This window comes from Danaus plexippus, chromosome 11 (genome assembly GCF_018135715.1).
Source record: "Danaus plexippus chromosome 11, MEX_DaPlex, whole genome shotgun sequence".
NCBI classification, from domain to species: Eukaryota; Metazoa; Arthropoda; class Insecta; order Lepidoptera; family Nymphalidae; genus Danaus; species Danaus plexippus.
The window spans coordinates 4735426-4752610 of NC_083544.1; the positions used below are offsets into that span (position 1 = coordinate 4735426).

Below are 17185 nucleotides of genomic sequence, written 5' to 3' on the forward strand. Positions count from 1 at the left end.
TAACTCCACGTTTTAAGGCTCTATATAATAAAAAAATATCATAAAAGAAAAAGGAATTAAGTATAAAATAGTAACAAAGTATAAATGAAAAAACACATAGGTTATCTTCCAAATATTTTTTTTACGTAACTGTTATCCATCTAATTCAAAAAAGTAATTGAAAAGGTTTAGAGTTCTGATGGTTTGAAGTTGATATAAAATCAATAAGCAAATTGCAAGGTATGCTTCCGAAAATCGGCTAACACGAAAGCACATATTCTTTCTAAAGGCGCAGAGGGTTGTCCGATTGTTGCTAACTTGGAAGAGCATATGGGAAATAAGGTTATTTTGAAAGAGACAAAACTTTTCAAAAATCTTAATAGGGCTTATACATAGAATATATATATATAAAATATATTTTTAAACATAATCACATTTATTTAAAACCTCACTTACTTTTGAAAAAAATTGTATTAAAGGAAATAAGTTTAATTTTGAACTTTGTAAAAGAGAATTATAATGCGTCATTTTATTACAAAACAAAATACCTTGATACTTTACGGCTAATTTTCGGATCACGTACACGATATTCCAGTTTGATAAATTTAATTATTGTTCGAGCCGTCCATCCTGTGTTTTTCATCAATTTTTTAATTGCTGACAAAACAATTTCTCCAGTATTATTATTACAAAATAATGATTTCTTTCCCATTTTAATATGCCCAATTATTAAATATTCACTAGTTCACAATAATCACCCATCAAATATGTTGCTCATATTTTGTCGTGAACTTATGTGAATTGTGGTGAAGATGCCGTACACTTAGCATTTAATTTCAACATAAGTAGTTACAATGTAAGCAAAATTAAAGATTAGAAGGCACTTATAAAAACCAAGAATGTTAGTTAGGCATATTATGTATATAAAAATATATAATGACAGATCTGAATACTGTCTGTCATCTATTTCATGTGATTTTGACTTTTGTATCCTTAGTAAATACTCTTTTCAACAATTTATTTCTAAAAGACTTAAGAAAAGACCATGCAACTTTAAAACGTGTATTTTAGTCATTTCATAGTGGTGTTTTATCCAGTAAAAGCCGCTAGAACAGCTGACGGTATGGCTCCGCCTTTTGATTGCTCAATGGTTGGTTGAAAACCGTTTTCGTCAGCCACATAGTTGACTGTGTACAATTGTCCGTCCTGATCGACCCAGCTGTATGAACCCTTGACAGCAATAAACTCATTTTCGCTACCAGCATTTTTCAGTTCCCCCTGTTCTTCTCGCTTAGTTTGATCGCTTAATTCAAAACTGAAAAAATATTCCTAAATAATTATCGGTGGCAAACACATACTAACAATTTTTTTAATTTAGAACCTTCTCATATAATTGTACATGAATACAATATATTATTACCCTATTTCGAAAAAAAGAGCATAATTATCTCAATGAAGTTAGTTTTTAATATAAATTAATGGAAAAGTCTTTCAAGTAGTCATTTTATATTTCTGAATTGTATACATAACACTCACCCAAATTTATAGGAGCCAAGTCCATCGTTTTCGTTGTCATATCGTAATATTTCTACATTTTTACCGTCAGGCTCTGATCGGCGGACGAGTTGATGTTTTGGGGCTGCTGTAGCTAATGCTACACAAGCAAGAACCAAAAACTGGAAACAAAATATTCGTACCCATTATACAGAGAAAATAATGTTATTTAAAGAAGGATATTTTGCACTCAAATGGGTACTTGCTTTAGATGCTGAAGGAAGAACAACTTTTATACGTAAATCTTTGCAAAACTAAAAAATCATGGCAAATACATACTTGCAAAATCGACTTAATACTAAAATACTATAAAGGAAGATGACTACCATTAGCGATAGTGTTAACTAAGGCTTTTACACATACTTAAAGCACATCGCAAAATACCAAAGATTTCTATCCATAAGTATTAAGTGTTTGATAACTTATTAATTTAAAGCTATTTATTGTGTTTGTTTCTACTAACCAGTTTCATGATAAAGTAAAATTGCTAGTTCCCAATACCGTCTTCACTTGAAGTGTGATTACTTGATTTGACTTCACGCATGTTTTATACTCATTGTAATATTGTATTGCCACACACATATTATAAGGTATAAATACCAGTAACAATACTTTGTGATGCTGACCACTATTTCATTTTGAAGGTTAGCGTGTCTGAGGACATGATGAGTTTCTTGTACAATTACTTCAATTTACATATTTGAAAAGTTAATAAGCATAGTTTGCTTGATGGATATTAACAGTGAATCAGTGTTTTGACTCGAAAACGCTGCTGAAGCGTAAAACTGATTAAAAAACTGTGAGTGAAAAAATTTAACACGTTATGTCTAAGTAATATATACATTCGTATTAAATGTTGAATATTATGATAAATTTTATGATAAAAAAAATACAATTTAAATAAAATTTAATTAAAATGTGCCTATATTCCTTTAAATAATTGACTATTACTCTTTTCCAATATTGTGTTCTGGAACACCCGTGACAGTTTTCACTTTATAAATCACAATATACAAATAGAGTTTTGAATTTTAATGATTTTTAACTGAATGTACGCATAATTAAAAACCAAGTTCACTTCGAAATCAATAAAAAATGTGTTGTTACAGAAAGAGTGTTTAGAATGTTCATTAAAAATATGTTAATCCTTTTTAGTCGATGATGATATAATGTATATAGATTATATAAATATATATAAATAAATAAATAATTTCTCCCTAAAGTTATTAAAAGTATAAGGTTATGACTATGAATAATGAGAATATTGTTTGAATAACCCATAAAACTGAGATCCTTCTTACAACCTCAGTTACTGACAGGAAATAAATATGTTTTATAAATATGTATTTAAAATATCATATGAAATAAGGTAAGAAATGTAAATACTTATAGTAATATTAGGATAGAATATCCTTTGAAACATGAAGTAGGTGAGGGATATAACAAAGATCTTTATAAAGAAATAAGATATCCTTTGTGAATTTCATTTTATTTATTATATTAATGATAATTACAATCTATTATGATGATATGAAATATCTTCATAACAGAATTATATATTAAGACTTATAAATTTAGATACATATATTTTTTATGAAATATGAGTAAGATGAAGAAACTTTTTATCACATAATAAGGTTCATTTTCTAATAAAAAAAAATCCTTTTAGGTAAATAAAAAAAAAATCCATTATGTATAAGTAATTTAGTCATAACATTTACGTTTTTATAAAACTCCTAAAGAATTTTTTTTTGTTTCATATACTTAATGTTTTATCTTAGCAAATAATCTCTTACAAAGTGTAATAATCATTCTGAACGATGTTTTCACAGCAATATCTTTTTATCCTTTACATATTAAGCACAAAACTGATCTTTGGTCCCTCTTTGAAAAGTTTTTTATTCAGGATGCTATATATTAATTTCTTTAACAATTATATGCTGATTTATTTTATACGGTTTTGTGAGGATGCAAAATATCTGTATCTTAGAAAATCTCTGTCTTCGGTCATATTTAATAATTATTAAATTAAAGTTTATGAAAAAAATCACTGCGGTCGTAATAAATTTAATAAGATGCTGCAAATTATTTTTTCTTCTTTAATATTAGAATTTTTCTATGTCACAAGGACATATTATGTAGGGAAGTTTATAACGATAAAATTACTGTGACATCGTGGTAGGTTTTTTTTTTGTGAATTTCTGTAAACAGTATTTTTTTAATGGTCGCTATGCTTAACTTAACTGTCTTAGGCACCAGTCTAATCTTAATATTATTGTTTTGTTTAAACTCTCTTAAATTGAATATACATTGGAAATAATCACAGAACATTTTTGTTACAACTTTTGTAGGATGTATGATATTAAATAATTTAAAAAAGGTCAGGCCTTATTTATAGAAAACTATTTATTTACAAGTGTAATCTATGTAATTTATTCCATTTAGTTTATTATTATAGTTTTTTATTATTCAGTAAAGCTTCAAAATTGTAATGAAATTTTTGTCCAAAAGCAATTTTTTTAAGTTTTGGTTACAACATAAGTATTTAAATTTTAAAATAAACGTGGTTTTCTTAATATCCACTTACTTACAACTTTGAAGAAAAAAAAATCATTTATAATAACTTCAAGTTTATTAAGGCAAGGAAATAAATAATAAGTTTTGTGTTCTATCCACGAAACTAAACTAATTCATTGTCTTCTTTTTATAAAGTTTTTGTGGCAGTGAAGTAACAGCATATTTAATTTAGCTACAGCGTACTCATTGACTACTGTATTTATAAGGGCGTTCTTCTTTGTCAATAGTCGATTTGTATCCATTTGCATCAGCAACATAGTTAACAGTGTACTTGTATCCGTCGGGAGCTATCCATGAATAAGAGCCCCTGACTTCCACAGCTTGGCCAATTTGACCTTCGTTTTTCAGCTCACCATATTGTTCTTGCTTCGTACCATCAGATTGTTCCAATCTTAAAAGAGGTTTAGTAACAATGTATGAGATGGTTAGCAAAAATATTCAAAATAAAATTCTAATAATTTCTTAAGGCGTTGCTGCTTAAGTGCTTAATAGTCCTTTTACTTAAAAGAGTGACTTTGAAACAGTATGAAGTATTAATGGCACTATATCAGGCCCACATCCATTTGTCACAAATATTAATATTAGTTATCAGCCCTAAAAAACCTGGTACTTACTGATATTTTATTTAGTAAACACGTTATGAGTCTCATATCTTACATTTTATAATATGAGAATAAACTTACAAAAATCTGTAGTTTCCTATTCCGATGTTGTCATTGTCGTATTTAACTACTTGTACGTCATCGTAAGGAGGTGCAGCTGAAACGACGGCAAGCAAACAGAGAGCAACAAACTGAAACACATTAGATTTTTTAAATTTGACTTACTAAGTTAAGACTAAGATTTATGTTAAAAAAAAAATATTTATATAATTTGGAAATTAAAAAAAAAAATTTATGAGAGTGCACTTACAAATTTCATATTGCTGGTGATCCTTCCGATGTTGATTCCAATAAAAAATAGAACACATCAATGGAGTTGATGTACCTATTTATACTTGAAGAAGAGGAAATAATAAGGTTATTGGTTTAATTAAAAAATGTCAAATAACATATTTATTAAACTCGTTCAACTTGATTTTATTGGATTCTGGAAAGATGTTCTACATATAAACAATTTATGATATTAGACGTTGATTTAGATTTCAAAACTGGTTCCAATATCCTTTATATATGATGTCACATAAATTTCACTCTCAACTATGCCCATAATTCATAAAAAACAAAAAGTATTTCCATTTACACTTGTATAAAGAAGTTAACTGGCAATAGATTAATTGCTAAAATACTAATCTTATAGAGATAAGGCGTGAATTCCAATAAATATATAGTTATATAGAAATTAGAAAACATCAAACGAATTGCATCTAAGGAACATACTCGTGCAAAAAGAACATTTAAAAGCCAAATTATTTTTGCTTGCACAATTTATTTTGAACTTATAATTACATATATTTCTTGCAATATTTCTTTTATTTGCGTTGACCTAAATGCATGTTCTGTGAGTAAATTCGTTATTGTTGTGATAAAATAAATATAATATTATTTAAGCCTTATCTTAAAGGGCTTTTGTAGAATTCAACACAAGTGAGCCATAGGACACTAAAAAATTTGTATACTTTATATGCATATTGATAGTGTAGTAAGAGAATAAAGGAATAAAAGCCAATGTTGGTGTAACAATATTTTCGTAAGTAAAACTTATATGAAATCGCTTAAAATTTTAATGTTAGTATATTGTATGTCGCAATATTGCTAGCCTGGTTGGCCTGGTGGGAATAAACTAAAAAACATTCAGCAGAGTAGGCATTTCAATTATAGGGAGGTCACATCAGCCTTCATTGCAATAAAAACTAGGTATTCGGACTCATTAGTGCAAGTGCTCCGCAGAATATGCCTATTTTGCGTTTTAAATAAATTTTGTGTTCCCCTTTTAAATAACTCTATTATTTGAATGAGTGTATCATCAATACATATTATAAAACAAAGTCCGTCGCCGCGTCTGTCTGTTCGCGATAAACGGAAAAACTACTGCACCGATTAACAACCAGTTATCACCACTCGATAGCGCGATTTTCGAGGAAGGTTTAAGTATATAATTTGTTAAGTTTTTGTATTAACTTTTGTGTACATTAACGATATTTGTTGAAAATGTCGGGAAAACATAATCCGTCTGAGAGATTTTAACCAAAACGCTTTCTAAAGTCTTTGAAATATAACAAAATAATATATAGTGAAATTGTGTATCTTATATAAGTCTACAGAAAAATATGCAGTGGCATATGTCTATATATTAAGAATAACATACTATATCTATTTTACAACTTTTAAAAATTGGCATTCCTAAAGCGTTTATTGAAAAGCTATTTACATAAATACCGTACTAAATCTTATCAAAATAAATTACTTCGTTTCCAAGCTTACAGCAGTATCGGTAAATTACTTTTTAAATTATTTAAATCGAGCGTACCATTTGGAAGTTATCATAAAATAAGTTTAATCATTCTCAAAATTAAATAGGCTATTTTATAATTTATGTAAATAGCCCGTGTGAAACCGGGGCTGTTTCCTAGTTTGTTATATATTTGTATATTGCAATTTTTGATAGGATAAAAAGTCTCGTTTGTTCCCCATTATTAAATTGAGTGTAAAATTTTTATTTCATGCTTTTTTCTTAAAACCAAACAACTTTTTTATGTTTTAGATATTTATATCTTTACAATATCCATTATAAAGTCGATCAAAAAAGATATATAGGTAAATTTGAATGTCATTTCAGGATGTTCATACAAAAGAAAGTTTATACAAAAGAAAACATTCTAAAACATTTCGTATGATGTTGGAGTAAGGGTAACATAAATTGTAATAAACTATTATCTAGTTAAGAAAAACTACAAAAATCAATGCTAGTATCGAATTTGTCATGTATATTTTAAAACGATGTCTCAAAAATTTAATTAAAAACTTAGCAATAATAGCGTTTGATTAATTAATTATTAATGATGATTATGTATCATAAAATATTTTACCTAAATGGTACCGATGATATTTGGGGCATAAGCAAAAACACCAGCCGGTTTTCTAATAACGACCCTTTAACCTTTATCATAAGCAACTATTTGTAGTCAAAAAGTTCCCCCGTATATGATATCCATGATTACAAATCTGTTAGATCTCAAGTATATAAAATTAAAAAGAAATTGCCACAGGCTTATAACGGCCACAGCAACGTCGATGAAACTTCTTTAATCATACTAAATATTTAATTTTTATATGCAAATTGTTAGATACATTATTATATAATTAACTAATATCATGAGGTCAAAATTAAAACAAACAAGAACTATTTATAAATGTGGATTACAAACTTCTACCATAAGTATCCAGAGCCGTTCTAATTTCTTTAGATTTTTTTAACTATACTTTAAACTGAAAACAAAAGATCTATCAGAATTATGTTTTTTTCTTATATTAATTTAATTCTACATGTATTCCATATACCACTTCTTTTCTTTTGGTTATCCGCTTTCGTCAATACACAACATCGATTAAAATAATACTTTAATAAAACGATGAATAATATTTTTTGGAAGACACTATTTATTGACTGAAGTTCATTTGAATGTCAATGTCATTTTCACTGTATTTTATGGCTTCATAAAATAATATTCTCAGATATTATGTGTTATTGTAGTCTCATATATTTCAATAGTTATAATGTTTCATAAGGATAAATGCAAAAACTTGTAGGAAAGGAATTATAAGTTCAAAATGTTATAAACAAAATTAATGTTTTTTAAACATAATTATGCAAGTTAATAAATCAATAATTTTTATCAAAAATCCGAACAATTTATCATATTTTAAAGTCGTTTCGTGTTATAAATCTTAATAATACCACATGAAAATCTTGGACAAGGAGATAATACAAAAACCGCGTTTTGAGACGAATCTAACAAAAAAGTCCGTAAAGGTCACTAAAAAATAAAAAAGCTTTATTATTTATATTCTTTTTATCGATATTTTTAATTTATCACTTTCAAAATTAAATGTCGATATAAATTAACGTAAAGAAGAAAATATCAGTAATAGTATGCAACCATAAAGATTATTAAAAAATATGTCTATAAGAACTTTTTGTTAGAGAAATTTGGGAGTAAAAATGTTAAGATTATACTTAAGTAACTCTAACGCCTCTATTGAAGCCTTTTATTTTTTATTTAAAAATTAAATAGTAATAATAATATCATTATAGTTCTTCTCACTTAAAAAATAAAAACACACTCTCAGGTATAAGTAAGAAAACAATCAAATAAGTATCAACAATTTAATCGGTTTTGGGTTAAACAATGTCATTTTCGTGGAAGTTAGCCGAGAGCGGTAGCAATGAGACCAGAATCATAACCGGGGGCCTCTTCCATTTCTGGTTGATAGCCATTTTCATCAGAAATGTATTTGACGGTATACAGGTAACCGTTGGGACCGACCCACGAATAAAAACCTTTCACGACATAAACACCGTCGCTTCTAAATTCACCCTGTTGCTCCTGTTTCGTTCCATCTGACTGTGAGAAGCTGTGAATTTCGATAAATTATTGTAAGTATGTAACACTGATAATATAGACATAGAGGTACGTGAAATTTATTACTATTTATCTTATAAAACACTTAAAAATTTATTGCTAATTCTCTTAGAAACGTATACTATAATTTTATATTTTTTTACATATGTTTACCATTCCTTATTTTTCGGTGATTTTAATATAAATATAAATGTATATCATATTTCAATGAAAATATATATATATATTCTATACTCAATTATGTATATTATTAATTAATAGCCAAAAAAATAGTCATAAATTTATTAATAATTTTTTTGTTATTTAAAAACGAAATAACAATTTTTGGTTCTGATTTACTTTAAGTCCGTTAAATAATATAATCTAATAATATGAAGATACGATATTTTTTTATAATTTTAAAACGATCGCATTTAAAAGATATGCAAAATATGAGCATTAGTAAATATTTAACAAAAAAAGGAAAGGTGCCTATGTTTTTGCATTTCTTTTATACTGCTCCTCCTTTACAAAGATCTTTGGGACAAATTAGACATATTTTTTTTAGATGCTGAAGCTAAGTTCACACAAAATTTTTACTTTTTTAACTATTAATTTCCTTTTCATTAAGTAACAAACAAATACATAATCGAATATAATAGAAACTGTCCCATTTATAACAGTATAGGCAAGGACAGTGATTCTTTTCAAATAATATATTGTAAAAGTTTTATCACTTACCCATATTTGTATCTATTTAAACCAATGTTATCGTTTTCATAGGAAAGAATTTGTACGTTATTGTTATCATAGTTAACTCTAGAAGGCGGAGCTGCTGCTACTGCAGCAACTAAACATATGAGTACTATCTAAAAAGTAAAATACTGTTAGTAAATAAAAAAATAATAATAGGCACACAAAGAATGTATATCACATAAAGTCTCACTGATCATATTTTCATTACACTTTCACTTGCACTGTTTTTCATTCAACATTATTTTAAATAAATACTAACCAGTTTCATATTTAAAGATGTGTGATATCGACGACAAGTTGATACCTAGTAAAACGCTGTTTCTATGTTGATGCTTTATTTATAACAGATGAGACTGCAAAACTAACAAAATAACTGCCAAATATGTTAATCTTATTATAAGTTCAAGGTGAACTGGTTGGTTTCAATTTGGAGAATTAACAATTTAAATGACAGAGTAAAAAGAATCTGTTTCCAAATAAAACAAACAGAAAAAAAAATTTAGAAGAATAGTTTTTTTGTTAGTCCCGCGGCAGATTGCATGATATAAGTAACTTGAACACGTTCAAACTTCCTTTATATACATATACTTGTGTAATCTTTATAATTTATTCTATATAAGTTCATCAACGTTTTGCAAGTACAAGTACTTCGCGACTCCATCATACGTTTAGATTATGACAGATTTTTTTTCTGTTATGATCTGAAAATTAAAACTTGCAACATCTACAAGAAAATAATTATTTTTGATCAAACAATTTAGAAAGGTATAACTAAGAACACGCCAAGGCTTCCCATATTTTCATTAAAAAACGTTTATAATGCTAATGGTCATTTTAAAGTCACATTTACAAATTCCGCTTAACATGCTGGAATACATAAGTTTCACGGAATAAAATATACTTTTCAGTAAAAAAAAAATCGACGTCAAAAAACAACATAGGAACACAGGAACTAAAAATCAAAAAAAAAAGTTACTACTAATAAATACAATTTCGTAACCTAACTAGTCTAATAATAAATGTTAAATATCTGTACATAAATTGAATAAACATTTGATTTTGATAAACAATCAAAATTTTTATTTACTTGAAAATTTTCTAATTTAAAATCTCCCTAAATTGGGAAACCAACATCCCCAAAGAACATGCAATCAAGGTCAATAAATATTACGAGTTCACGAACTCACTCGAAATAGGTTCATCGTGGATTTGTACGCGGTAGAAGTGTGAGCGACAGGTGTAACGGCTAAATCTCTCTACAACCGACTAAAAGACTTGGGCCTGTCCAGAACTAATATCAATTCACTATTGGAACGTACTTAGAAGGCAGCCCCAGTAGGTTCCTTTCAAATTTGGTTAGGTAGAGAGAGGAGCTTGGACGGTGGAGGTGAGCGTTAAACGCTCGTTAGATAGGGGCCCCTTAAACTTGCACCTGGGTCACAAGTCCCAGGCACTGTTGAAGCTCCTCTCTCTGCAACGCGATGGACCCGGCACCTGCACGGTAAATCCATGGAATGCTGAGAGGTTTCGTCTCATTTATGATTTTCGTTGTGGGCTTACTCGACAACAAAGCTATGACAGGCTGCGATTTACTTTTCCTAATGAAGCCCCATCTCAAATTATATACATTCGATCACTGGAAAGTAAATAAAAATAGTGTTCGTTTATCTAAATTAGTTATTTAGTCGATTTTTGGTGCAAATATTAAAATTTATTATTAAGTATTTAAATGTGAAATTATCTTTTACTTCCTATATTGATATGTTGTTTTTTGTAGTCTTCTTTTTAAATTAAAAATAGTTTTATTTCTTGCTTTTTAGTGTAATTATAAAATGAGTATGTAGCATAGATCAGCTATTTCAAATTGAGAAGACCTTCTTTAAGTGCATCTTGTATAAAAAAGAGTCAAGCTCAGGAGTCTGAAATTAACAAAAAATTGCGTTTAAACCGTAATAGAGAAGGAAATACATCACGAAATCTTAAAGAGCCATTCGAAAAACGTTAAGAAAGACTTTCTCAAATGCGCATTTATATAAAAAAAATAATTTCCATAACTTCTTTTAATTTTTAGAGTATCCCATTATTTAAAAAAACTGATTTGGGGACCATAATACCACATGGGGGGTGCATTCTCTCAGATAAAAAATAGAATTTCTTAAGTTGGTCCAAGATTATTTGAGAAACCAGGGAACATATATAAAAAAAAAGATTCCGACGAATTGAGAACTTCCTCATCTTTTGAAGTCGGTTGATAACAAGATTACGAATTGTCTTCCGACAATGAAGGTCGAACGTAAATAATACACATTAAGTAATGTCATTCTTAATATGTTTTATGCCATGCCTACAGATTTTACGGATTTTTCTCTATTTTCTCAGGATTCTATTATCAAATCTTATTGCAATTATCATGGGATCATTTGTTAAGTCTACCCTTATACATAAATAAATCGAAATTGGTTAGAGCTGAAGTTACGGGTTCATTTTTGCAAACGCACTTCGAAAGTTATCATTAGGCAATAAACATTTACAAATATACACACGAATTGATAACCTATTTTTTTTTTAGTCAGTTGAATAAGGGTTTATAACACGAGTGTGATACAAAAGAAACGCTCTTAAGATGCTGTTTCTGTTACATTTTTGTATTTTTAAAATATTTTTTAACCAAAAAAAGCTAGAATATTTTCGCATTGTAAATAAATTTAATTGAAAATATAACAATAAACAGCAAAATTACAAAAAAAAATGCAATCTATCTTTAGTTGAACTTTCTCGTCCCTCATAAATATTATATATAATTATATTTGTCCTGAAGATTATTTTCAAATAAATTGATTACATTACATTGGGTAGTGAAGTAAATAAATAGCAATCATAAAATTTACAAATGCCATTGCAAATAGCTTAATTTATTTTTGCTTGCACAATTTACGTACAAAGATCTTTATTATTACTAACATATAAACTTAAAAAATATGTAAACAGGCATCATAATGTATCACAGTGGAAGCTATAATTGAATAAATATAAGCAGACTTCTTTCAGTTTCTGATTTGTTTTCATTGTTTTCATTATATTTGATGACAATAATTAATTTTTCTCAAATATAATGATAAAAAACTTGCACTTCAGTTGAAAGTTCTTCATGGTTACAAGTACAATTACAAGTCAAGTTACAAGTTCTTCACGGTATGCTAAAATAATAAAAATGCGGAAGTCAATATAGGATTATAATTTGTTGATTTTTTTATAAGTTTTAGGTAAATTTAATACAAAGGTCTATATTTATTAGTTCAAGTTTTCTTATATGTTATTATAGCGATGTTTGCTAGTTACGTTTTTTATTAAGTAATTTTCTCATAACAGTATTTCCTGTGTACAAGAATAATTATTGTGTGATTTATGATGGGGTTAACTTATTTGAAAAGCTTCATAGAACCTTTGTGAAAAGATTTCAATATGAATGAATGTCAATTGTAAGCGACATGTAAATCTGAGGATTAGTTGAAAATATGAAATACGAACTTCAAATCGAATAAAAAAACCAGCTAAGTGCGAGTGGGATGTACACCAAGGGTTCCTTACCATTATCCGTAATAACAAAAAAATATGTTTGTTTTCTTGTATCTAAAAATATATTTGTCTTCTTGGACCCTCTTTAATAATAAAATTTTATTACATTTCCATAGCAATTCTTATTATAATGACCACTGAAATAAACTTTGAAAACTGACTAACTGTCTAACTATCACAGTTCATGCATACAGGATGGTAACAGGGATCTCGTTATATCTTAAGGCTACGGAATTCTAAAAAAGAGAAAGTAGCGTTATATTAAGAGCTATGTTTAAGACAGTGCTTAACTGGTTTGTTTTAATTTTAAAAATGCTATGAGAGACAAATTGCTGGGTTATTAGTACGCTTAAAATATATTAGCAGATAATTTTATCATAATACTGTTAGAAAAGTTGAAATATTTCCATCCTAATAATATGAAATGAAACAGTCGGTTTGTCAACTTTTATTTGTAGTTCTCTAAACATATTCTATAATTGTTATTGGCAGGAAATTGGTTGTTATTTTTGTCATAACTAAAACTAAAGGGGTAATGAATTTAAAAGAAATAACAAAACATTTAAAAAAAAAGGAGGGAATAGAAATAAGAACAAATATAAAGCATAACTCATTGTAAATTTAATAAAAATTTTTACTTTAACAAATATTTAAACGTTTATTTAGGACATAAAAAATTTCAGATTTAAAGACATAAGGTCAAAGTTAAATAAATTGTTGTATCTTTGTTGTTGCTTTATTTATTACAGATGAGATCGGTACCGTTATAAGTATACCTGGTTAAAATGAAAACTTCTTCATTCATAAATCTTCAAATTTGTGATGAGAATACTGTATGTTATATTATATGTATGTAACCTTAAAACTTCTTGTGACGAGAAGTGCACAATATTTTCAGATGAATAATTAGAATTTCTTCTATATTTGAAAGTTTATTTATCCGCTTGTGTATACAAAATTCTCATTTATTATTTTGGTAGGATGTAAAATGTTGTAACTATGAGTTTCATTATCTGTATCTCCCAGACTTCTAGTATTAAATCAAGGTGACATATAAACATCATCATAGCTAACAACTGAAGTCTATAAAATATATTTATCTTGTTTTTTTTCTCTCTTATGAATAAAAATAAAAGCAAAACTTCAAAATCATTGACAAGTTTTTTTAATGATGTTTCGCTAGCAGAGTATCTTTGCTTATAAATGTTCAAGGGCAATTTAAAATAAACAAAGCTCTTTATGTAAATATGTTATATTAACGTTAAACTTATAATCAGTACATAAATATTATATACTGTTAATGAGTGTTATTCTATTTATAATTAACGTTTTAATCTATTTTTAACCGAGAAAAGATTCTATGACTGCTGATGGTATTGATCCACCGGGACTCTGTTGGAGCTGGGGTTGGTAGCCATTTTCGTCAGCCAAATAAGTGACAGTATATGTCACACCATCAGGGCCAACCCACGCATACTGTCCTTGCACACTCAAAGCCTCAGCTTCAGTTCCTTGATTCTTTAACTGTCCCTGTTCTTCATGTTTGCTTCCATCAGATAGTTCCCAGCTGTAATGAAATAGTATCAATTTATGTAACTCTTAATTTTTATAATTTCAATAGACTTCCTGATAATTTCAAACTTACGCAAAGCTGTATGAACCTAAGCCAGAATTATCAGAATCATATCGTAGGATCTGAACATCCTGTGGATTTTGAGGAGCCGCGGAAGCAACAGCAACCAGGGTTAAGACAAGAAACTGTAAAGTAAAGACAGATGTAAAGACAGATGTGTATATTAGAGTATACTTTCTCTTAATTTCTTAAAATTTTTCCTTACTAACCAATTTCATTTTAATATTATTATTTGAGCTTCGTCCGTCTGCTGTAGTGCAAACTTTGTTTCTGGGATGATTACGTATCCAAGCGACCCTCTTATATATGTAGGTATTTCTTCTATTACTAAGTTGCAACACAACGCTTGGCCCGTTGCGGTGCTTCGTATTATGCGCAAAGCAAAATACGTTTGTCATAGTGAGTATAGTGATGTCGGAATATTGTAATATGAATACACACAGCAATTGTAAACATGTATCATGACCTATGTCTTTTATTAAGTAATAATAGGATTATAAATGCCAATGTTAATTGGCATTGCAAAAAGTAATTTATTAACTGTCCTAGTCCAGTAAAATATCATGCCATACGAGATATTCTGTCACTGTCACTTCAATTACCTAACAGTCCTTTTGTATTTAACTCTCAAATTTGTTTTACATCTATAAAATTTACATGCTTTCTAGTTTTTTCCGTGATGACCCCGATTAAATGCGGAAGAAGTTCATAACAAGAATAATTTTGAGTAGATTAATTAGTGGTCGGCATTATAGAAGTATAAACTTAATGAATGTAAATTGGAGCAAAGCAAAACTTATGAATAATTTGGATTACTTGCGGTCTTTTAAAGTTTTGATTATTAAGGTTTTTTTTTACATGTTAAATTAAGTACCAATATTTTCATAATACAGAGATTTATCACACATTCTCGAACGATTACAATTGGAACATCGATCAATTTAAGAACTTTATTTGTCATTCCGTTCGGGAATGTTTAATGTACCTAAGGCCTATGAGAAGCGCTCTGATAATTAGTTACATAATATATAATACTAAGGGTAAATGAATTCTGCCATTTCTGCTCTGTTTTTTTTTATGTTTATTGAGCAGTAATTAAGATACATAAAGTTCATATTCGTCTCTTATTTTTTTTTATGTCTAGCATTCTTGAATAAAGGCAATTATATATTCGATCCTTAAACCGGAATTCTTATGGCTATCGTTGAAAGGTCAAGGTTACATTTTGCGCATAATTTATATTCAATTTGATTATGATGAGTCTTTAGTAAATAATGTAACTTGAGTATTAAGAACGTGGGAAGATGATGACTTATCACTTTACGGATTTCAGACACTGACTAGTACATTTAAAGTTTCATTATGACATGTAATCGCAGTATTAAATTTTGATAACTTCAGATTAATTCGGTTGTAAAGTCTTACAGCCTTAAATGGGACTCTAAATAAAACTGAATTATAGTTGTAATGAACTGTAATTTAATAAAATACAGTCTCAAATATTTACAGGGATTCATTTACAAGTGCCCGGAGGCATATTACATACATAGTAAAATACCAAGGGTTGTTCTTTTGAAATTTCGACTATGTTTTGTCATCAAGGGCCTAAATATTCATAGCATTAGTAAATATGTTATAGCGATATAAATCGTGTAAACCGGTCTTCTTACATCACAGTCTGTTGAACCGATGTGCGCCTGACCTCCGACACCTTCCTTACAGAACCTTTTTGGGTCAATCTTGATAACTATTACGATAGGTTCACAAATAATTCTCTAACATTTTATTACCGTTTTCATATTTCCAAGGTCACTAGATCTTAGCAGAACATTTCCTTTTTTTCATGTACGTTTATATTGAGAGTAATGTTTAACATAAAATACATATGCTTATTCCACTGGAACCTTATTAGTCTAAATTCTTGCATACGCTTGTATAATGATATATTTGAAAGTATAGGTGGACATTAACAATAATTATTACAATACATCTTTATCATAAACTTGTGGATCAGGATGTGTATTTACATATTCAGTAACATACCTGATGTAATATGTAATACGTGCTCGTAAATCGAAAGAATAATCATTTCATAGTCTTATATCAATCAATCCTATCAAATATTTTCTTAAATCAGAACAAGTAGTACTGATCTTGACTAAAGAAAGTTATGCTAATTTTCATTATTATATATGCTACATTAATTCTTAATTTATTTTTTAGCTTTACTTAAAAAAAAATGTGAATAGATTATTTTTGAATTTAATTGACTTGGATTTTATCTACATTTCCTTAAGGATGTAAAATGATATGCGTGTTATATTTCCAACAACTGTTTTAAAATTATTGAACTTGACAAATAGTTGCTTGCCTTCATTCCTATTATATGTTCTGAAGGTTGCAATAGTCTGGTATGAGTTTAACGTTGTAAATAACTGTCATTTATCTGATTAATTGACATTACAAGCATATTAAACGTTACAAAGATTACGCATTAATTTATAGCCTTCAGAATGGCGCTACTAATATAAATATATAGATAGATGTAT

At 28.3% G+C, this 17185-nt stretch overlaps 4 protein-coding genes across 4 annotated transcripts; all 4 read right to left on the reverse strand.

Moving 5' to 3' along the window:
- Positions 1-1027: 1027 nt before the first annotated feature.
- On the reverse strand, positions 1028-2147 carry LOC116765471 (endocuticle structural glycoprotein SgAbd-5-like). Its single transcript, XM_032654922.2, has 3 exons — positions 1997-2147; positions 1516-1655; positions 1028-1294 (listed from the first exon to the last, which is right to left on the reverse strand). The coding sequence occupies exons 1-3, from the start codon at positions 2003-2005 to the stop codon at positions 1069-1071; spliced, it is 375 nt and encodes a 124-aa protein (XP_032510813.2). The 5' UTR covers positions 2006-2147; the 3' UTR covers positions 1028-1068.
- Positions 2148-4146: 1999 nt separating this feature from the next.
- LOC116765475 (endocuticle structural glycoprotein SgAbd-5-like) lies at positions 4147-5109 on the reverse strand. The gene is made up of 3 exons (XM_032654926.2): positions 5023-5109; positions 4794-4903; positions 4147-4501 (listed from the first exon to the last, which is right to left on the reverse strand). Exons 1-3 carry the CDS (start codon positions 5029-5031, stop codon positions 4294-4296), a joined length of 327 nt encoding a protein of 108 aa, XP_032510817.1. The 5' UTR covers positions 5032-5109; the 3' UTR covers positions 4147-4293.
- A 3313-nt stretch (positions 5110-8422) lies between these two features.
- Positions 8423-9919, reverse strand: LOC116765472 (flexible cuticle protein 12-like). The gene is made up of 3 exons (XM_032654923.2): positions 9687-9919; positions 9413-9540; positions 8423-8684 (listed from the first exon to the last, which is right to left on the reverse strand). Exons 1-3 carry the CDS (start codon positions 9693-9695, stop codon positions 8477-8479), a joined length of 345 nt encoding a protein of 114 aa, XP_032510814.2. The 5' UTR covers positions 9696-9919; the 3' UTR covers positions 8423-8476.
- Positions 9920-14239: 4320 nt separating this feature from the next.
- LOC133319014 (endocuticle structural glycoprotein ABD-5-like) lies at positions 14240-14928 on the reverse strand. The gene is made up of 3 exons (XM_061521870.1): positions 14846-14928; positions 14649-14761; positions 14240-14570 (listed from the first exon to the last, which is right to left on the reverse strand). Exons 1-3 carry the CDS (start codon positions 14852-14854, stop codon positions 14345-14347), a joined length of 348 nt encoding a protein of 115 aa, XP_061377854.1. The 5' UTR covers positions 14855-14928; the 3' UTR covers positions 14240-14344.
- Positions 14929-17185: the final 2257 nt, after the last annotated feature.